The sequence below is a fragment of the Pempheris klunzingeri genome, chromosome 16 (genome assembly GCF_042242105.1).
Source record: "Pempheris klunzingeri isolate RE-2024b chromosome 16, fPemKlu1.hap1, whole genome shotgun sequence".
NCBI classification, from domain to species: domain Eukaryota; kingdom Metazoa; phylum Chordata; class Actinopteri; order Acropomatiformes; family Pempheridae; genus Pempheris; species Pempheris klunzingeri.
In genome coordinates, this window is record NC_092027.1 from 13,271,395 (window position 1) to 13,294,912 (window position 23,518).

The 23,518-nt window shown below is 40.9% G+C and overlaps 1 protein-coding gene across 4 annotated transcripts in view; it reads right to left on the reverse strand.

Moving 5' to 3' along the window:
* The window catches only part of elmo1 (engulfment and cell motility 1 (ced-12 homolog, C. elegans)), a 104,619-nt gene that overhangs the window by 59,049 nt on the left and 22,052 nt on the right, over positions 1 to 23,518 (reverse strand). For 2 of the 4 annotated variants that reach the window (XM_070846125.1, XM_070846123.1), the window contains exons 2-7: positions 12,649 to 12,801; positions 3,833 to 3,873; positions 3,546 to 3,618; positions 3,390 to 3,440; positions 3,083 to 3,252; positions 106 to 141 (exon numbers count right to left, since the gene is read on the reverse strand). In XM_070846125.1, the coding sequence (XP_070702226.1) occupies positions 106 to 141; positions 3,083 to 3,252; positions 3,390 to 3,440; positions 3,546 to 3,618; positions 3,833 to 3,873; positions 12,649 to 12,726 (449 nt within the window). In that variant the 5' untranslated portion in view covers positions 12,727 to 12,801. The remainder of the gene's footprint in view (positions 1 to 105; positions 142 to 3,082; positions 3,253 to 3,389; positions 3,441 to 3,545; positions 3,619 to 3,832; positions 3,874 to 12,648; positions 12,802 to 23,518) is intronic. The other 2 variants (XM_070846126.1, XM_070846124.1) reach the window with 1 other exon arrangement.

A 23,518-nucleotide genomic window follows, 5' to 3' on the forward strand; every position in this document is an offset into this window, starting at 1 on the left:
GGGGCACTGGGGACAGGGTCTTAATCATGCAGACTCTGCCAGCAGGTTAAGAAGAGCACAGAGCCAATGAGGTTACCCGGCCGGGGGGAAAGGGGAGGGGCTTACCAGGGCTTCATAATCTTCTGTAGTTTCTGATAGCGCCTGCAAAGATTCGAGAAACTTTGGTGTCAAAGGTGGGAAACAAACAACCAAACCTTTTAGGCTCAGCCAGAACAGAGCAGGGAACAACACACATCACAATCTGGTGTCAGGTCGATGTATAAATGTTCTAGAAACGAGAGACCAGACTCCAACCTATTCCACATCCTAAATCCGATTTCTTATTCTATAAATTCAGACAAATGCAAAGTAAACATTCACATTTCATTAAACATAAACTGACATACACTGACTTATAGCATACACCTCTAAACAGTGAGCCTACTCAGACATTAAAAGCATGCCAAGCAGAGACAGTTGAGAAAGCAGTTTGCCAACTTACTAACTTACTGTCACACAGCAAGCTTGGGTAGAGATGACAATGCACAAAAATGATCAAACAACACTTTCATTTAACAAGAAAAGACAAAGAAAATCAGGTGTTCACACCTCAAATGTCCTGAGAGACATGTGCACTGAGGAAAAAAACCTTAGAACAAAAACCTCTATTCTGTTTCCTTGCATGTGCTGTAATCTGTTTTAATTTCTGCTGCACACCCTAATGTGGTCATACATATTGTATTATTAATGGAATTCTGCAGCAAATCAAATTATACACAAATGAAGGCACTATAGGGTTAATTAAAAAAATAGATTAGTTCAGAAATTTAATTGAAAACAGTGTTGTGTCTTTTCAGAGTGAATGTACAGTCCACAGTACACAATGTTTTCATGAGGTATATTTCGTCAATAAAAAGTAGTAACAATGAAATTGCTCGCCAGCCAGAAACAACAACACTTCTGCTGAATTTTTTAAAGGTTATTTTTCCATTGAATTTTCTCTTTCATCCCCATTATATTGGGATGGAAGCAGAATTATGACAGACAGATATCTCAAAACTCGGGCAGCCAAAACTGTCTGGGCTTAAGGTCACTGGGGGTAAGTGAGAAAAGGTGAATTTTTTGGTGAAACAACTAAAAGAACAACTAAAATCTCCTTCCCATCGTTTTTGAAAGTGATACCACCTCCTAATACGCTGGTTGAAGTTGCACTGTACATTCTGAAAACCCACTGGCGCCTAAAGAATCAGTTCTTCCATGTTGTCACCAGTAGAGGGCGATATCTACCCATGACTTTGGGAGCTCCTATGGGCCACAGCAGCAGCCAGCCAACTGATTTCCACATGAATACAGACTAACATCTCTGGCAGAAGCATTAGATCACAGCATCGCTCTGCCCTCGAGAGTCTCCAGCACTGAGCCTCTTGAATAATTACAGTTCACCAAGTTGGTTGGCAGGCCCACTAATGAGGGAGTGTGTTTGTGTGTGTGTCAGACACTGATACCTATCTGCGTGTCTGTGTTTCATAAGCTCCTTCTGTTGAGATGGAAATTCTTGCAGAACCGCTCACTCTGTCTCTCTTACACAAATGCAGGCAGGGGCCGCTTTCAAACTCTCCACTATGGAATAACTGATGCGATGGTAATTTACATTAAAACGCATTTAATGAAGGAGCCAGAAACAGAGTGGAGTCAACATCAGGACTGCTGTGATGGCTCCTCGCAGCAAGTTCAAACAGGATTAAATATTTTTCTAATTTGAACGTTGTATGTAAAAAGGAGAAGAGGTCAAAGAGTGAAAGTGAGTGTAATGCTAGAGATGCAGCTGCTCATACTCAGAAAGAGGAGGTCATTAAGTGGTTTCTGCTGAGGAGCAGACATTAAATATCCGACCACAATTGGACCCTTTATATGCACATACAAAACAATGAGGAGCATGAAAGTAGGGTTTTCACTGTGCTGTAGTAAGAGCATTTCACCTTGTGTGCCTTAACAACATGCACTGAGCATGTTGAGCACCGTGTCTGAGCCAGCCTCTTATGCAAGCAAACAATTCTTCAATCTATTTTTTTCTTTTGCTGGGTAAAAGGGATGAAAAATGGGAGTTGCATGAGGCAGAAAACGAGAGAGTCCCGGACGGCTGGCTTCTGCTGCCCTCCCTGCCAGTTTGCGTCGCACGTCTGCTTGTGTGCACGTGTGTGCGTGCGCGTTTTCACTCCTACTGTAACTTTCCTCTGGGTTTTTACTCTGACCATAGCCTTGCATTCACACAGTTTGCTACTGGCACACACACACACACGCATCCAACACACACCTCCCACTGGCATCACGGCTGAGAAATTCCACCTCAGCGAAAACTGTCCTCACTCTAACCTTCACCCCCCCCCCCCCAAACACACAGGCACACAGTGAGCTTTTGGATCTGCTGAACAGTCAGAAACCAGCGCAGAGCTCTTCTCTCAGTTGTGTGTAATGTCACCATCATGGTCAACAAAGGCGAACCTGAGCTCCTGTGCATGCTCCTCAAAAGCCTGTAACAAACTTGGATGGAGGGTGTTATAGGTTTTCGGCCTGGCTGTGGATCCTATACAAGTAGCCTCTATGCCTTAGGCTTAAGTATAACTGATGTAGACCTCAAAAATGTGATACTACACAGAGACAGAAAGAACTGAGCAGAACTGAGAGCACTTGGTTAAACTTAACCAATCAGAATGCACAATGCAACTCCAAGGATTGCCTGGATTGGACCTCAGACCTGTGTAGATGGGATACAAACTAAATATTTGATATGAAACAGCGTTATGGCTTTATTTGAATTTGAAGAAAGAAAAAGATGCAGCACTTTATCTTATTATCACATTTCTATATATGGTTTTTATAAAAGATTTAGGTAGGATCAGAATATATCAAATATCAAACCCACGCACACCAAAACATCATGAGCCAAGTAAATGAAATGACTGGAGATATATATTCTTCCAGTCTTCTTCCCAATCAAAATCATCACACAAAGGGGATTGAGAAATTTTCTGGAGGGAGGAAAACACTGCAGCAATGGGAGAAATTCAAAACTACAAGAGAGATGGACGGACAGTTGACTTACTCATTCCCACTCTCCACCATCTGAGTGAGCAGGGAGATGCCGTCCAGGTTGATGAACTCTTGGGCGAAGGTGATGTCGCGGGATGCATTAGCCAGGTCCTTCAGAGCCTCCAGCTTGGCATCCATGCTGGACGACTGGATCCGTTCATGAAGCTGGACTGCAGTCTGGTACTGGAGTGGAGGAGGAAGATGGATTAGTGTTAGAGGGCCAAAAGACACACATACTCTATGCATAAGGGTGACATCCACAATGATGTGAGTATTCTTATGTAGTTATAAGAACATTAAAAAAAAAAAAAAAAACTTACAGGAGAGGTGGTCAAGCGGAGAATTGAGCCGTTCTTTATGTCATTACGATTCTGTGCAGATTTACAGAGATAAAAGCAGACGTTAGTGAGCCCATGAGACATTTTTTTTTTTTACCTTGGATACTGCTGCCTGCAGTTAAAAGCGGATAACCAAACCTTTTCTGTGATGTAGAAATTTGTTGCATCAGCAATCTGCAGAGCAAAGTTTTCATGGTTCCCCAAGGACCACCTAAAAGCCAATGGATGGAGAGGAAAGAAAAGAAAAAAAACAACATCATATGATTGGTATTAAAAGTGAAGAGCATCTTGTGTAAAATACGACTAATAGGATTTAAGCTTGGAGCCTGCGAGAGCTTTTGGAGTCTTTTGGAGAATTAATTAAAAATCCAAAAGGCATGAATTTGTTCACAGACACAGATACAAAAAAACCAATGCAGACTTACCCCTCGCATACTTCTTTAATGATGGCTGACAGAGGCTTTTTCTGTGGGGAAAGACAAAACTACATTTAGTCCGCAGTCCAAGCTGGAGTTCCTAAAACAACAGTCAACTCAGAGTGAGCTGCAATTATTTTATATTACAGAACTGGCACAGTGAGAGGCTGTTCTTCAGGAGCCTGTTTAACTGTCCAACTACTGATGTAGGAACACTGACCATGTCTGTCGCACCATTTGATTCATTATTATTGAAACCGCTTTCAAATCAGCAGCAGACAAATAACTGATAAAAAGGATAAGCAAGCACAAGCCTCAGAAATCTGATTTTGCATTAAACGCCAACTTTACAGACATATTTTGGTAAACATTGATTTAAACATTTTTAGACCTTGAACAGACTCAACATTAAAATGCTGCTGGCATATTACTGCATTCAAAATAACAAACCAGCAGAATATACTGTTTACACAACATGATACAACACCCAGTTTCTTTTGATACTTAGTGAATCTTGCTGAAAACACTTCTGTACTTGTGCTTAAGTGACACAAAAACTCCAATACAAATAATTGTCCTGTCTTCAAAGGGGCATTCCACCAATTTTACATGTGTAGTTTAGTTTAATCATTACAAAGAGTATCCAGCCTGCAAGCACAGCTGTAAAATGTCCTCTGATCTTTCTGAAAGTTTAAAAAGAAGACCATGATGATGTCATCAGAGTTACCTTCGCCTGAAACTTAGAATTTTAAAAAAGAAAGCCTGCATTTTTATTCTTTCATCAGACGTTCCCTGATCTGAATCAAGGAACTCGTCTAATGCTCTACAGTATTTTATCAAGTCAGTAAGTGCCCAAACTGGAGGTGTGGAGTTTGAGAGAGGTGAGTATTTATGAGGAAGATAGTGTCTAATGACAATAAGACTACTCCATTTCTGACCTTTTGTGTTTTTTTTTCTGTTTTTTTAAGTCTTCTGTGAGTCCTCTAACTTCATGAATGTGCAATTCTCAATCACTAAGGCAACTTTAAAAACTGTGCTACGGCTACTTTTACACAAGTAAAACATCTGAATATACAGAGGTTACAGAGTCTTATCCACCAGTCAATGTTAAGAGCCAAGAGTGTTTTCAGGGTCTCTTATCCCCACTGCGCCAAACATATAATCTTTTCACAAACACACAGGCACAAAACATGTGTACAAAAACTCAACGTTACAGCTATCCACACACAACTACACACACAGCTGTAGGCAATCACAATGCACAGAGAATTGTGGAAGTTATGACTGCATTGCTACTTTGCTGGGGTTTAGCCTGATCAGCCACTTCCCAGAGCACAAGCTTTAGTGATGAAGACTTACAACAGAAAGATAATGGTGGAAGGATGGCGGGCATATATGACAACGAAATAAAGGCAGAGGTGACAGAAGAGGGTTGGCAGAAGATAAAAACTGGGCCATTCTAACACATGAATATGTTTTCTTTTAAACCATTCCATTGTAGCCCTGGCTTTATGTTTAGGGTCGTGGTCCTGCTGGAAGGTGAACCTCCGCCCCAGTCTCAAGTCTTTTGCAGATTCCAACAGGTTTTCTTCCAAGATTGCCCTGTATTTGGCTCCATCCATCTTCCCATCAACTCTGACCATCTTCCCTGTCCCTGCTAAAGAGAAGCACCCCCAGAGCATGATGCTGCCACCACCATGTTTGACAGTGGGGATGGTGTGTTCACAGTGATGTGCAGTGTTAGTTTTCCACCACACATAGCGTTTTGCATTTAGGCCAAAAAGTTCAATTTTGGTCTCATCTGACCAGAGCGCCTACTTCCACATGTTTGCTGTGTCTCCCACATGGCTTCTGGCAAACTGCAAACGGGACTTCTTATGATTTTCTTTTAACAATGGCTTTCTTCTTGCCACTCTTCCATAAAGGCCAGATTTGTGCAGTGCACGACTAATAGTTGTCCTGTGGACAGATTCCCCCACCTGAGCTGTGGATCTCTGCAGTTCGTCCAGAGTCACCATGGGCCTCTTGGCTGCATCTCTGATCAGTGCTCTCCTTGTTCGGCCTGTAAGTTTAGGTGGACGGCCGTGTCTTGGTAGGTTTGCAGTTGTGCCATACAATTTCCATTTCCAGATGATGGATTGAACAGTGCTCCGTGAGATGTTCAAAGCTTGGGAAATCTTTTTATAGCCTAATCCTGCTTTAAACTTCTCCACAACTTATATATTCTCTTAACAAACCTCTGAGGCCGTCACAGAACAGCTGTATTTGTACTGAGATTAGATTACACACAGGTGGACTCTATTTAGTCATTAGGTCAACATTCGATCATTCAGCAATCATCAGGCAACTTCTGAAGGCAATTGGTTGCACTCAGAGAAAAGGGGGCTGAATACTTTTGCACATCGTACTTTTCAGTTTTTTTATTTGTAAAAAAATATTTAAATCATGTATTTTGTAATTTTCATGTAATTTTCTTTCTACTTCACAATTGTGTGCCACTTTGTGTTGGTCTTTCACATAAAATTATAATAAAATTTATTTATGTTTGTCGTCGTAACATGACAAAATATGGAAAAGTTCAAGAGGGCTGAATACTTTTGCAAGCCACTGTATCTGCTCGCTCGCCCCTGCAGTCATCCTCAGGCTTTCAAGGACTCACAATTTGATGCAAGGCTAACACACACGCGCGCAAACACTCAAAAAGTTTTGTAATTCAATGTTACCTGAAATTGATTAATTAAAAACAAATACATTTTATCTCTACATCTATAGAAAATCTATATAAGATCCTCCTCTAATGATAATATATTGATAAAATATCAAAAAGGTATGCAATAATATGCTCAACAAACATGTAAAAATGTGAATAGTACTTCAAAAATCCAGGTGTATACTGTAAATGTTCAGTATTTCTTAGTTCCACAGTAGTTTTAGTTTTATGGGCAAACTATTAATATGCCCAAACGTTAAAGAAATAGCAAGGGTTTCAAATTTTCAAAAGACATTAAACCACTTGTGCATTGCTTGGAGCGATTCCTACTCACATGCACGATCAAAGCTTTTTCCACTTTTGACTTGTATTATTAATAAACTAATATGCTTAAATTTGTGGGTATTTAAACAGTACAAAAGAAGAAGAAACAAGAAAACTGTATTATAACTTAAAATAATAACAGCACTGTTCAAATGATATCCTCTGACAAGTAATGTCTGATCAAGTATTCAATTAAGTGCTGCAGTGGTGAATTCAAATGCCTTCTCTTCCCAGACTATTTAAAAAAATAGTTTGTGTCTCTTTTGAGATAGTGCCTTACTTGTGAATTGTACCTCAATGGAGATTTAGCTGATTTCGCATAGATGTGAATTATTAATGCCATCATACACAGCCTGTTTTTAGTTTAGAATTCATTTGGACTTCGGAAATGTTTCTCCAGTTATCCCTTCCACAGCTCTTTTCTCCTCTCTTCTCCTCTTCCGATGGCCTCCATCTGCACCTTTTATCTTATTACCTCTGAGTCTAAATACACGTGGCTTTTTCCTACCCTTTCATCATCCAGGAGTTATACCACATCCACTATCCTATCTACTCTTCCCCTACTCCATCACATTTCCCTGTCTGAACTCCCACCACTTCTCCCTCTGCTCACTATCAGCTCCACTCCACTGTGCCACTGTAGTCCATTAAGGAGTAGGTAGACTATGCAAGTATCAAACCTGGTACATGATTAGTATTCAACCTGTGCATTGGCATAGGTGTAAAAAGTAAAGGTGTAATCTATAAGTACAATAAAACATAATAGCCCATATCATATTATACCTGATAGTGGTTTAGTGATTCTATATTATCCGTCCGCTATGGAGCTCCTGGTCTCTGACACAACACTCTCTTTTCTAACTTGGAGGGTAACACACTTAATCTCTCTTCTAATTTCTTTCGGAGATCATTGAGTTACACAACAAGCAGACCTCCCCATCTAGGAACCAGTGTCTGTCAGTGGCATTGTCTGCACATTCATTACCAACATTAGAAGCTGTTAATACACACAATGATATATCTTATTGTATCTTGTTCCACTTCTTAAACAGTTCAGTCTCAATGTTATTACAGAATCATTATTTATGCACTAAAATCTTCCATAAAAGGACATAAAAAAATTTATTAATTAATTCTCATTTTGGGCTTCTTACACATTTTGTCCCTGTCTGGTCTAGCTACCACGTTTAAGTGCTGCCAAGTTACGAGGCATTATAGATAAAAGTAAACCATTAAAATATGGCATGGACAAGATTTCACTATACAGTAAACTATATAATTTAATGCACCTCTGTGAGACAAGTGTGTGGGAAAATGGAAACTAAAAAGAAGTGCACTGGCCAGCACAAAATTTATCAATGCTGCTATAATCAATAGTTTTATATCAATAATGAACCAATCGTGTATGTTTATATAAAAAAAGAATTGTTGCTGTGATGTAATTATCATCCAATTCTGCAATTCCCTTCAGCTCTACACAGCATCTCAGCTCATTGTTTTCGTTGTGCGGGTGTAATTGTACTGTTTTGATTTACTCTCAGCACTCTCTTCATTGTCATCTTCAGCTGCAGCAGGCAGCATCTTCAATGAAAAAGCTCTGATAAACCCACTGTACTCTCCCTGTCTAGCTAAAAACAGCACACAGGCAAAGTTAACGACTAGCTTGTGAACATAGTGGAGAATTTAGGATCTAAAGAACCAAGTATTTCCCTCGGGAGTTGGTGGAACAGAGCAGAAAGGAGAAATAATGTTGAACTAACATTCATCAGGTGGACACAAACACGATTTCAAATGAATGGCAGTGTTTCCCTGTAATTGCTGGATGTGTAAATAAACTATTGGCCAACAAGTTAGACATATCAACTCAAAGGGTGACAAAATGGCACAATAAGTTTACAGCTTATTTCCGCTGCCCCCAAGTGGCCCCAAAAAAAAAAAAACAGAATGCAGGATTTCAGAAGCCATGTTTTGGTCATAGGACTTTGTAAGGCATGACAAAAATATTTCTATAAGCAGCAAAATGATTTTGAAAAATCTATTACATTTACAGTGCCTCACACCATTCTGTAAAAAAATACAGTAACCTATAGAGCATCTCAGACAGCAGGCCATCACAGCTTGTTTTCCTGCAGGCTGATGTAAATTCCTCCTGATTTCCAAAACTTATTTTCTACCTGCAGACATCAGCAGCCCCATCGCCTTGTCCTGCCGCCACCCCCCCACGCTCTGCCTCCTTTGCAACTGCATTTCTGACGAACAATAACAATAAAACACTTATTGCCAATGTCTCCACTTGTACCAATTCCCCAGCGTTCCAAACATTGGACTTTTATGCCTATGGGACATAGGACGATATTTGGAGAGATACAGAAATCACAGTGTGATTTATGCACACACAAAAACACAGATGCAAATGTACCTAAAGAAACTCACACTGCAGTGGAGTGCACATGAACACAGACACAAATCAGATATAAGCACATGAATCCCCATACAAATGGTTACAAGTATACACACACACAGAGCTGTCAACACATAAACACACACATGCATGAATAGTAACAAGTATGCATGTTGCCACACAAACACACCCACACACAATGTCACTTATGCAGAGTTGTACCCACGTAAAAGAACACACACACACACACACACACACACACACACACACACACACACACACACACACACACACACACACACACACACACACACACACACACACACACACACACACACACACACACACACACACACACACACACACACACACACACACACACACACACACACACACGGTCTCAAGACAACGCGAGCAGCTGAAGCCCACTCCCCATTGCATGACTCAGACAGCCAGCCATATGCTGCTGCAGGGCCTATTGTACAGACGAGATGCAGAGGGAGGAGGAAGAGGTGGGGGTTGATGGTGGAGGACAAGAGAGGAGGAGGCACAACGCAAGTTTCACAGTTACAACAAAAGACAGGGAGGAGGAGTGAGGGGGGAACGAACAGGAGAGAAAGCAAAGAAGGACAAGGAGGAGGAGGCGACAGATAGGAGGAACAAGAGAAAGATGACAGGGAGAGATAAGAGAATAAGAGAAAAGCGGAGGAAGGGGAGGAGGAGAGGTGGCTTTAAGATGTAAAGACGGTGGAAAGATCTACAGACGTTTTCCAGTTCAGACTGCAAGAGCCGTGCTGATAAGAGGTTATTAAATACAAAAACTACATCCCTAAATCAACACCTAAGTGCTTAAAACCTCATGGCAAACCAAGATGCACATGTACGCCGTAGCTGAATATTTCATTCAGTAGTTTATCCATTGAGAAGGGCAATCGTGGCTCTGGTTGCCACGGTGACTCATAGCTTGTACAATCATTAGCCCATCCATGAGTCACACACACGCAGACAGGCCATTTTACACACTGCAACCAAAACAACGTACAAACAACCTAACACTGGCCATGTCGTCCCCCCCACACATGATTTGTGCTAATTATTTCATTAGCATGTTATCCACTGTTTGTTAGACCCCGATGAGCACTGACATACAGCGTGCCCTTTATCTGGGGAGTCATATTGATTATTATTCATATTTGAACCGCGTGCTAGCACACGCAAACTCTTGGAAGCCACCGATCAGGCAATCAGCATTATGATTTGAACACTACAAATTTGTTTGGTCTAATTGTTCATAAACAGAAACTAAATTATGCAAATCAGTTAAATTTGTAGTGATGCACTGAGGAAGCTTTGTAATCAAATCCAAATCCATTATCAAATTCCTTACTGATTCTAATCTAGGTTCAGCTTTTAGCACTTCTTAGTAACTAAAGTTATGTGTAATTGAAACACAAAGATTCAATTTGGAACATTAAAAGCAGTTTTTAGGGCTAGCCTAATTAATGTTCTGAACCTGTAGCTACAACTATTAGATGAGATGAGCACCAGAAGATATGAATGGCTGATTCAATATTCATACATACATTGTAATAAGAATGCGTACCTAATTATTTTTACAACTTATTTCTTTAACACACGACTTGTTTCAAATAGTTGAGATGCACAACCGGAGCTATTAAGTTCGAGTGGAAAATATCAATTTGATATCAAATGGATGCTACGAAACACACCTGCGGTTGTACAGAGTGATGTGTCTTTTCACACACAAATTACCCTTGGCTGAGTGCAGACACCTGTTTGCAGGAAGCTCCTTAACCAGACAACAGCCAAAAAGGCTCATTTTAACCATTACAGAATTAATGTTAATTAGCTACATCTGAAATAATCTGCCACCTGTGTCATTTAAAACAGCTAAAGTGATGTTCAGGACCAGCTTAAAATGGAAAGCTTGCTGTCTGAACGTTTCGCAAATTTTCTAAAAAAAAAAAAAAAAAAAAAAAGTGTGAGAGGAGATAAAAGGCGACAGTTTTTATTTCACGCGGGCACAACACAGTCCAACAATTCCAGGCAGCGTCTGGCCATCAGGCCGTGGCAAAACCACGCGTGCTGTCTGTACAGGTCGCTCCTGCTCTGGCTGGCTCTCCTAGCCGTATGACTTCTCCCTCCCGGGTCCCGGCATGCTACCGTATATAAAGGGAGAGAGGCAATCTACTGCACCTGTCCCCAGGTGCACTGGTGATACTTGCCTCTCTCCTGTGCCATCTCCTGGGCCAGCCCTGCACTCTCTCCGTTGCAGCTGAGCTCAACCAGCCACCCCTCCACAAGCATATATTCAAAATTTGTATATGAAATGAAATCTCAACATTTGTTTTTTTGTTTAGATTATGCATCTGTACATAACCATCCAATCTGTACATAATTATCCAAATAATTTCATTTGGATAATTAGCATAGTTGCTAGGAACAATGAAAAGATGTATCATGCCTTAATCACATCCGCTCACCCCCTCTATGCACACACACACACACACCTCGCCACACATTTGGAATACATTTAATGTATATACACTACTCACAAAAAGTTAGGGATATTCGACTTTCAGGTGAAATATATGGAAAATGTAAAAAGTGAATGCTACAGTGATATTATATCATGAAAGTAGGGCATTTAAGTAGAAGCATGCAATGGTAATTTTATTCATCTTAAACAATTTATTGAAAGAAAATCTAACAACAGTGGTAGGTATACCACAACAAAACATATTCAGTGTCTCAATAAATTGGGATGTGGCCAAAGGACGTCCACTCCTCTCCTTTCTGTGACTCTTCCAGTCTCTGTATCTCTGTTACAACCTCCTGATGACACTCTGTGACCCTCTAAGCTCAGTGAACACCTCCGTCTGAGGACTTCCTGTTTGAAGCCTCCAGTGTTGAGGTGCTGCTGATCAGTTGTTAGGTGTCGTCTTGGTCTCATGATGTCAGAATGTGAACAGCATGATGAGGAGGACTGTTTAAATACCAATTCTAACTGAAGCAGGAAATGTATTGGTCGATTCATGGATCAAACCTGTTGTGAATTTTGCTGTTAAGCTTCTTGTTAGAGAACAGCAACTTGGGCAAAAAGTACTGAGACACTGAACAGTTGGACATGTGCATTCAAAGGTTTAGAGAAGGTCACATTAAGTTCACCTGGAAAGTTTAGAATGCATTTTAGGTTCATCCTGAAATTTCACCTGAAAGCCGCATATCCCTAACTTTTTGTGAATAGTGTATATTCATATAAATTATATATTCAGACAAAACGTGCACCTTGTTCATGGTGTTTAAATCTGAAAGGCGTCATACAGGCAAAATGTACTAATCTGTGTCTTTTGTGCTCAGATGCTTTACCTGGTCTATCTCCATGAGCTTGGGGAAGGCCCCCGGCCACTCAATGGCCACCTTGACGATGTCTGCCGGTGGCGGCATGGCTGACGGGGCGTGGTTGGTGTGAGTCTCGCTGCCTCACACCTGTCACTATCACTGGAGGTTGCTCATCCAAACCTGCAGGATAAGAATGAAGAGAAGGAGAGGACGAAGAGATGGATGGGAATAGAAAGAGTAAAGAGACAGGAAATAGGACACATTAGTGACTGGTTATTTGAAATGATGTTTGCTTGCATTAACTTCCCCTAAATTCAAAGGATATTATATGTGACTAAAGGAGAAAAGGTCAACAAGGGCAGTCCTGAAAAATGACATGGGTACAGTGCAGCACTATGGAGACTGCTCATAATCAACTGATATCTTCTCATAAAACAATAAAAGCTACTGAGCAGCTCAAACCAATATTTCACTTTCATACAACATTTAAAGGTTTAGTAGAAATAAGTCAATTGACCTACTAACTAACTAACTACTGTTTACGGTTATTTGTGTGGACACACTGTTCCCTTTTATCATCACACCCCAAAAACCATCTCAGGTCAGGTTGTCAGGCTGTAATGCATGAGGGCCTATCATCAGCACGAGTATTGAAGCCACAGATGCCATATCTGCCATCTCTAGTCATTAGCCTTCAGCAATGTTTGTGTCACGGTTGACCTTAGAAACTAAGCACTTTATGCTAATTCCTGCAGATACTGGTGCTTAAAATCATATTCAAATACACAGTTCAACTTCTAACACCCACTTCTACAAACTAAAGCAGACAAATAGTTTTTATTTGTCCTATGAGATTACTTTTTTTCCAACTGTAGCCTAATTTAATTTGCAGTTGTTGACACACAGAACATTAGGATGTGCCGCTGGGGAAGATACACTCCAGAGTTTAATTCAAATCAAAGTTTAACTGCTAATAAGGTCACAGCAGGTGAGTGAGTTGAAAAGTTACAATGTTTGTTAAAGACCCGCTCTGTTTCACAGGGACTTTTCATCAGTTCAGACATTTAAACACTTTAAACCCTGCAAAAAGACTCACACTACCAAGCAGCAGTTTGCTATAACTTAAAGAGCAAAGTTTGTGACTTCTTTTAGATATTTTTACAGTAACAAAAGTGCAAGATTTCCTGCAAAGAGCAGAATGAAGCAGCTCCAGCTGTCTCTCATGTGAGGACAGTGATGTATAGCGCTTAAGCCATGATAGCCTGTAAGCATGCATGACTCAAAAGCAATAGCTTAGGCAGGTTTCTATAAAAGAGTTTCTTCCTCTGCCAGGTTTCACAAGCTTAAAGGAGTATTCCTCCAATTTCACATGAAGGTCAGTTTATTTATCACGGGGAGCACAAAACAGCTGTTCAGAGTGCTGATCTTCCTGCAAGTATTCTCAACCTATAATATTGCATATATGTTGGTGATATATACCAAATTACTGCAATAAAGACATGCCAAATGTGTGTTAAGTTTAGAAACAGTGCCTCGATTACATAGTTTAAAAAATCCAGTATTAGTTAAGCCATAGTATCGAGCATACATTTTTTTTTTTTTTTTTTACATAAAGCCTGCTTTACAAACTTTAGTGTGGAAATGTTTATCAGACAGGGAGGGTCTTCTTCATTTGTCCCCCAGTTTCATAGTACAATACCACATTGCTCTTTCAAAAGAAGAAGAGCTAAAATCAGAGGAAAAGAAAAACTGGAGGTGGAGGTAAAGCATGGAGGGACAAAGTAACATAGACAGAAAGTAGCATAAGGCACTAAGAGACACCAGAAATAAAAACCGTCATGCTCTCCTTCTTTCACAGGTTAAAACCACATTTGAAATACATAAACAGACTCTCGTAACCATTTGCATCCTGGTTCACACGCATAGCACCAAGCACACCAACACTCAACATATGTATATATTGAGCATGTCATCCTGAGTGGCTCCTGCCTGGGTTCTGTCCCTGAGCAGAAGACTCTTATGAGGGCAACAACAAACAAATAAAACAAATAAAAACATGAATTTTGACAGATGAGCAGACATCCGGACTGATGTGAAACCCTGTGGCTTTCTAAAATAAGCCAGTTAGTATCCCCATGGTGGAAAAACAGCCAAATCACAATCACTCCGAACCAAACATGGGGAGCTGGGTAAAGCCACTTCTGTGAGCTTGCATGCGATCTGATGAAACCCACCACTGAACAGCTATCAAGTGGAAAATACACCATAGATATCCTAAAACAGACTGAGGAAGGCATCAATAATTTACCTTCCTAGCCTGTCTAGAAAGCTTGGATCATCCAAAGTTCCTGGTGGAGAAGCCTGTTTACATATTTAATCTCAATCCATAATGCATAAAGACTGGCTCAGATTAATTCCTGGGAGAAAAATATTGAGCAGAATAGTGTAAGTGTTGATTTATACAGCATGTGTGCATGAACGCAGGCAGAATAGTGAGTGAGGAAATGTGTGTGCACAAACACCGAGCAAAATTGGTTGTGTGTGCCTGTCTGGAGTCTGTGTGCTACTGTACAGCACATACAGTAACGTGGCAGTGTTTGCAGGCATGTGTGTGTTTGATGAGTATGTATTAATTCAAATATAGTTTACCTAATGAGACTGGCCTGCCGTCGTGTGTGACTCACCCCATAATGATCCACATAGCCTTTATTCAAGGGCCCGTTGCCATGGCAGCCACTGCATCAAAAGCTCGAGATGTGGATGCGTCTTTCTTTCCAAAGCGCGTGTCATACTCAAGTCACGTTTGTCACAACTCCCCAAATGACTCACTCCACCCCTCTACTTTACATTTCACCGCTGAAATATAAACAACTATGTTCATTGAAGATTAGAGTGGTTTCGTAACGTATGTTAAATACTTTGAGGCTCTTTGCCTTGCAGCTGTGTATCTCTCAGTTTCCCTCCCCCTTTGCCTCTCCCCTCTGTAACCTTATGCAGAGAAAATTCTGCCTCTGGTCCCTGTTCTTGGATAAGCGAGGTGAGTGAAGGAAAACACAGAGACGGATCCATAATAAGCATCTGGATGAGCACAATCCTGCAGATATTATACTCAATAAGCTAACTGTTAAAATAAACGTATAATTTAAATTATACCGGCGGCAGCATCCTGTTTATTCTATGTTTGAATGAAAAATGTGTCTCACAAAGACAAGGATTACTCTGCACACTCACAGAATGTGTGAAAGAATGATTCACTCAGTTACATACTGTATGTAGCATGCATATAGCATGGTAGTCATATATGAACAGATTATCATCATCCTTCTCACTACTGACTGAAGACAGAGAGGGGTAGGCTTTAAAGCTGCCACCCCCTCGTGAGGAATGGGCACTGACAATTTTATTTTCCAGCTATATAATGTCCTACTCACTATATATCTTGGTTGCAATTCTTTAATCAACAAAGTCAAGAGATCCTTAACAAAAATATATTTCATGGTGTTAATGTAAAGAATATAGGCAGATATATTGCTATTTTTCAAACACTTAAATATCAATCTTGGACTCTACAAGCCATAAATGGTGGACTGTATTGTAAAGATTCATCAAGATTTACAAATCAGACATCGGACAGGTTCAACGTTCACCTGTTTGTGCTGGCACACAGGCTTTCTGTGCAATGAGTGGTTATTACCAGCATTTTGGGTCACCCCTTAATGTTTAACCTCCAAATAAAGTGGTTTAGTTAATTTGGCTAAGCTGATGTTTGTTTACAGCTTGTCTGACTGTCTAACTGCTCATTTTTCTTGCCGAGACAGACTGCTTTGCAACAATGCTGCTGTGTTGGAGTAATTAGTTTGGTGAGAGCAATACTGTCGATAGAAACAAAATAACAACCTAAGATGTAAGAAGTACACCGTTTAACCTTTAAGACGTGTTTGTCAGAATACAGGCCTGTCCTTCTGACTGAGAACTTGGCTTTGGTTTTCCAGTAAAGACAGCAAGTGTGTGCGAGTGTGTGTGTGTGGTGTATTTGTGTGTGTATTCCCAGCACCTTGTCATTATCTTGCGAGAACTACAGATGACTCAGATGGACGGCCTTGAGGCTTATTGATTGGAGACACACACCTATCCCACTGCTGACAGCCACAGTAAATCCCTTGAAAATGGGCTCAAATGTAATTGAGAAACACAGCGGTTCAACACACCAGCACACCATGAGCATGGCTACAAATGGTCCAGCACTCATTTGATCAACATGTTTTTCCTGTAATCGACACCCACCGCTCCAGGGGAACAACTTCTGAGTAACAAGGTTTCACACGAGGATTTCTCTTAGGTGTGTGTGTGTGCGTTTGTTTCCATATATTCTCTTCATGTCATAACGAGTGTTTACTATAGCCTGGGGGCTGTGTATCAAATCCCAATCTGTTGCTCTGGCGTCTCAGCACAACCTCCTTACAGTGTAAATGAAACCTTGTTATCGAGCTAGCTGCTGTCAGAGCTCATCGTGTCAGAGAAGGTGATTTGCTGCAACCTAGTGTAGTTGTGTGAAAGTGTGTGTTTATTTTTCGCCTTGCCAGAGGGTTAAACAGGCTAACAGGACACAGAGTTTTACTCCATCCTTCAGATCCTGCAGAGGAACAGAGTTTTTCAAGATATGACCCCACTTCTTTTCTTCCGTTCATTCATTTTGTCCACCACATCCGACGTTCAGTGCTTTCATCAATCTCCTCTCCATTTCTTGCCAAGCTCCTCTATCCTCAGAACATATTATTTTGAAGAATCTGACCAAAAAGAACATAAATCAGGCAATGAAAAACATTAAACAAACTGTGCACTCCTTTTTTCAGTCATTTGACACACATTTAAAATCCTTCCATTGGTTTAATTGCACTAATGTACTCTGTACGCAATAACATGCTGCCAAAATCATCAAACCACTAGTCTGACTGGGCTCTACTCCAGCAAGGTATTGTAGTCTGTGGATGTGGATGTGTGTGCAGTTAATATGTCTTCAAGCGCTCGCCCACCTGCCATAACCACAGACGCATGTGTTGCTGGTTACAGTGACCAAAATTCTTCAGGATTAGCTCCAAAAGAGTGGGAAAAAAAAAACTAAATCTCATGTTACACACAGCAACCTGTGATCTGATCTTCTGCCAAAGGTCGAAAATTAAGGAACATCAATAAAGAGGAAGGAGAGGGTAAGAGGAGCGGAAACAGAGACGGAGAGAAGGCCTGTGATTTGTTGGGCAGCAGATGAGTGCTGGGTTTCACCTCAATAATTCACGATGTGTAATGTGAGGGTCACATCATCTGTAGAGGGAGGAGGAGGGAAAGAGAGGAGACGGAGTGATGAAGGCGAGAAGCGCAAGTGAGCATGAGAGGAGACAGAGAAGGAGGAGAGGAGTGAGAGGTGATAGTGATTAAAGGACAGCAGATGCTGACAGTAAACATGAGATAATGACATTAACAGTAGATTAAGATGTAGGAGAAGAGGTCACATTTTATGGTAAAGTTCAACAGAGGGTAAAATCAGCAAGACAGACAGGGAGAGGAGGCAAAACAGAGCAAATAAAGTCAAAAGATGACAAACAAAAGATGTGAGAGGACAAAATAAAACAAAGGAGGGAGAAAGAGAGTTAGGGAAAGAAAAGCTCAAGGGAGGGGAGGTACTAGAGGTGTCGTTCATATCCTCCAGTATATTACTATGCAGTTTATGGTATTTCCCCTCACTTTATTTCCAGCTCTGCTAAAGAATCCATCAACACCACTTTCTAATCGCATGCAACAGCTTTCAAGGAATTTTAATTAAAACATCCCTGCATAACGTGGCAAAAAAAAATGAAGATGCTTATTTGCTGTATTTAAGGGATTTTAACACTTTGAAGTTTAATTAAAACTTTTTAGGGACTCGCTGATGGAGGGAGAGAAAGAGAGAGAGCGAGAGAGACAGACAGACTGGGGGCCTGGATATTAAGGGGAGCGTGATCTAAGTAAAGCACATCCTTTCCTGCCAGCTCCTCCTGGGACCTTTTACCATGAACCCTAATGGGGTGAGGGAACATGAGGCAGCAGTTTTTCCAGACAATGTCAGTGTGACCAACCAGCACTCAGCTCTGATGAACCACGGACTTTCAGGCATAAAAAGCCTCTGTTAACACATTTACTACTTCTCTTTTGCATCAAGGTTTAAATTTTAGGTGATTTTATTAAGACCTCTGGCTTTTGCGTTTCATTGACACTTAATTTGGAGCAGTCTGTCCGGCTTCATGCATGCTGAACACCACACTTAAGACCTCCCTTGGGCTCTCCTTGGATAATTTTGACATGTCTGACCATAAATTTATTTTATTGATACCTCTCTCCCCATGCCCTCTCCTGTCACATCAGCTTTACTGCAACCAGCTTTTATCCATCTCCCATCACCTGTGCTAATGAATCTTCTAGGGAGTTTTTTTGGCTCCGATCCCGATCGGAGTTCTTTAATACTGAATAAGTACCTAAATGTTGACTAAATATACTTCTGGGACATTGAAATAGCAGTTGCAGCTACTAAATCTGACTACTTGATCTGAATACTGAAGGCCTGTGATAAGCCTAAATTATTCATATGACATGAATGAAGTCTTAAATGGAAGAATGTGACTCCTAAAATTCCTATAATCTTCTCGTAGCTCAAACACTGAAGAATTTCTTTGCCTTTTTAATTGATCCCATTTACCACTTTGACAAATAGCACCAACAGGGAAATAGTTGCTGCTAACCATTAATGATCCTGGAGCTGAACTACTTTGCTAACATCTTTGTTCTTCAAAATAATTAACTCTGCAGTGAATCCTCCAGTTCTACCTTTAACTGGTTATTGATCTCCAGCAAGAACTTTACAGGAGTCTTTTTCATAAATGTTACTGATGCTGGAGTCAAATATCTCCCCCACCAGCCTCCTACAGAAGACCACATAGGCATCGGGCTCAAGCTTAGTATTTGTGTCAAACAAGCTATAGTCCAGCCGCTTCTTAAGAAACCCTGAGTCACCCTGACTATTCAAAGCAATTTTATACCCACTTTCAAGCTATAATTGTTATGGTTTTGCGAACATTTTAATCTAATATTGTCATAAACAGCAACAGCATATAATCACATTTGGGTGACCAAACATGCTGCTAATAAAAAGTCTTTTTAGCCCATTTCAACCACACATGCCATGAAGTACGTAACACCATAAGGCCACCCTGTCAATCAAATTCTTTTTACTTAATCTGTAAAAATAAATCCTCTTAAACTTCCACATCCAGCTGCTAAGGCTCTTGGTGCTTAGAGTGTGTGTTCACCATCACGTGTCCCAGTATCATGTGCATATCGAGTATTTGCAGACATCTGAGTCTGTGCCTGTGTGTGGGTGTGTCTGTATTAACCTATGTGCTGGGTGGATTTCAAAAGGATACCCTCTAGCTCTGCATCTGATGCCTCTACAAAGGGCCCGCCTCGCTGCAGGGGCTTGTGCACGCGCGTGTGTGTGTGTGAGAGAGAGAGAGAGAAAGAGAGTGAATGTGTGTGTGATGAGTGTGTGTGACGGCCTACAAAAAGAGCACCATCCTTTATCTGAGAGTTGAGACAAAAGGCCACAGACATGGTGCAGAGGACTGCGTTATTGTTGCTCCGAGCGTGACGCCTTCACACGCCTACACACACACTTGCCACAGAATGGTCATGTTACTCCCTTGAGGAGAAGTGTGTGCACATGAGAAATACACACACACCCTTAAAAAGTAACTTAATACTAATCTGAAAAGCCATGTTTTACTTCCCTCTCTGGTTGATAGTTTTACTTTTTTAGTTTTAGCCAGTGATGTCATGGTTTACTGACTGACCCTGGAGTACACCTGCACATCACTGCAGCAAAGTGAGAAGTTAAATCACTCAAATTCTATACGATGGTGTATCAAGAAGTGCCTCTTCGACACCACCTGTCATGTCAGAAATGTGTTCATTTTAAACTGGATATTAGTGAACTATTAATATACAAAAGTGGATATAATCGTGCATGTTACAATCATTTTTTCATACTGTTGAACTTAAAGTGTTCAGTCGGTTTGGTTTAATTTCCATTCATACTTCTAGCACTGGCAGAAGCATTTCAACCATTCACACGTTGCTCTTAGCCATTTCAACTATGTATAAGTTATTAGTATAAGTTTATCCACCGATTTCATCTGTTTATGCTATTTCAAACAGATTATTTCCATCCAACTAGTTTTGACGGATTCTTAATTGCAACAATTTTCAGTTGTAGTTGACTTACTATGTGGATATTTTCTTTAGTAAATTCCAGATTGTATTTTATTAAGTTAGTTGAACTACTCCACAATCTCTCCACTTATGCCCTGGCAACTACAGAAGTACCCCCTGAAGTACCCCTGGCTGGAGTAGCGATAGAGTATTACAACAAAAACACACCATGGTCCCAAGAGTAAAACGTGACAGAAAGAGTCCCCTGAAAGGAAGAATCTTAAAAATGCTATGTTAAGGCCAATCCCTCCCCAATACACACACACGCACATGCACACGCACACAGAAAAAGCTGCTGGCTCTAAGACAAAGGGCTGGCAAAACATCTAAAAATAAAAGGAAGAAGACAAAAGGATTAGGGGGAAGGCTGGGGTCAGGGTTTAGAAACATGACTTCAAGATTCAACCAAAGGAGGAAGTGCCACGTTCCAAGTGACTTAAAATGCACGCATATACAAACAATATGCTCTCCCACAAAAAACCCCCAAAAAAACACAACACCAAACATTATCCTCAGCAACAACAAAGTATCGAACATGGAATAACCTAAAGTTTGGACCAACTGGCATCAAAGCAGCGTTTTCACTAAACTGCTGCAACCAGGATATCCTGTCGAATGTCGGTACCAGCAGCTCGAAACAACTCTCAACAGCAGCCGACCGACCTCCCACTGAAGCATGAGCCCGCTAAGAGGACACCAAGTCGTCTATTGCACTTATACCGTGCACATACTGCATACAGCTGAATCTACAGTATGTGTGTCTACATACAGAAATCTGCATACACAGGAGAACGAGTGAAGCATGGAGCTACAGTGTATTGCTGAACAAGGTACAAACATAGCCTAAATAGTGTGTTGCAAGCAGAGCAAGCCAGCAATTTGACGTAAACAAGTGATTCAGAAACAATTAGAGTTACTTGGATGGCATTCTCGAAACCCAGATAATCAAAACACTGGAACATTCATAGATGGGGACAAAAAAAAAGAAGACACTTGCTGGAGGAAAAGAAAATACAAGGCAAAATTAAGCCTAAGGCACACAACTAATCCATAATGTGTATTGGGAAGGAACCAAGTAATACTGCCAAGTAATTACTTTCCAATGCAGTAAATTTATCAGCGCTGGAAGTATGATCTTTCTTTACCCTTTCCAAAATCATAAACTACTGACACCACATTTCCATCCCCCCACAAAACCATGAGGCCACAACGCTCAACTGTCTTAAAACACATCCGTTTCTTTGACATTTCCATTCTTCTCTGGTTGGATGTGGAAAACCCACACCGAATCCCATCCCGGATCAGTGAACAAGCATGTACAGTAAGTACCAAGAGATTCACTACTCCAGACTGCAAACATCTAACCACAACGTTCGTACCCACTGGTGACACATTGAAGAGGAGAGGAGGCAGGAGAGCCGCACCCTGAGGCCTAGTGCATCCTGTGTAGCGTGAGGAAAGAGTAAAAAGCACTTTGAAGATGTGTGGACTCACCCGAAAAACTGCCAGCCAACAAGCTTGGTGGTTCTTCTCCCAATCAACCTGCTCCTTGTGCAAACAACTGCTTCAAGTAGAGAGAGGGGGCAGCTCTTTTCTATGCAACCTTAGTTTGAGTATCTGCCAGCAACTGAAGTGCCTTCAGCATCATAAGCCATAGACAAAGACTTCACAATGGTATTTGTGTGGCGCTTCGCCTCAGGCAACAGAGCGACCAAGAGAGTGCTGCGAGAGACAGACTGAAGGAGGAAGTGGGCGTTTATCGAGAAAAGAGGAAACAGGTCTGTCAGCGAAAAAAAAAAGGCGCCAAAATTCAAAGACAAGCTGACAGAGAGCAAGAGGAGATTGCTGGAGTCTAAAGTTAAGATTCACATGTAAAGGAAGACAAGCAAAACATCCAGATCAATGAAAAACACACTTAATTAAGCTGATTGGATTAATTAAGCGTAATTGTACCTCATAAATATCTCATTAGTGTCCCCCTCCTCCAGTGCATGGCTGTGTGACTAAACTGTTGGAGCCTTAAAGCAGGATAGCTTGGTTTGGCATAAAGACTGAACCAGCTGCTCTGAAGCTCACTTATTCTCATTCATTGAATCCGTACAAAAACTGAAGTCTAAAGATGGCACCTTATAGTTTTATGGGGGATTATATTTTCTCCATGTGCAGTAACTTCCTGAAGACACCTGTTGCTTTTTTACATGTTGGGTTTTGTATGAATCAAACAAACCAGATAGAGTATGGTGTTTTCTTTTACCTTTTGACAGAGACTTCCTGTTTCCCACTTCCAGTCTTTTTGCTAAGATAAGCGGCTGGTGGCTGTGCCATAAATGTGTTGGTACCACGGAGTAGTACCCATCTCCTCAACTAACTAAGGCAAATAGGCCTATTCCCAAAATGTCAAACTATTTCTTTAATGATTTCCCCTGAAAACCAAATCCACCTAAGTCTTATTCAAAGCACCACTAACTTACAAGAGATATGATGCACACCATACAGTAAAGGGCCAAAGGGAATAGTCTCAAAAAATGTATACAGATATTAGTATCAAACAGAATGAGTGTAATCCCTTCTACAGCCAAGTTAGATTCAATGTTGCATTTAA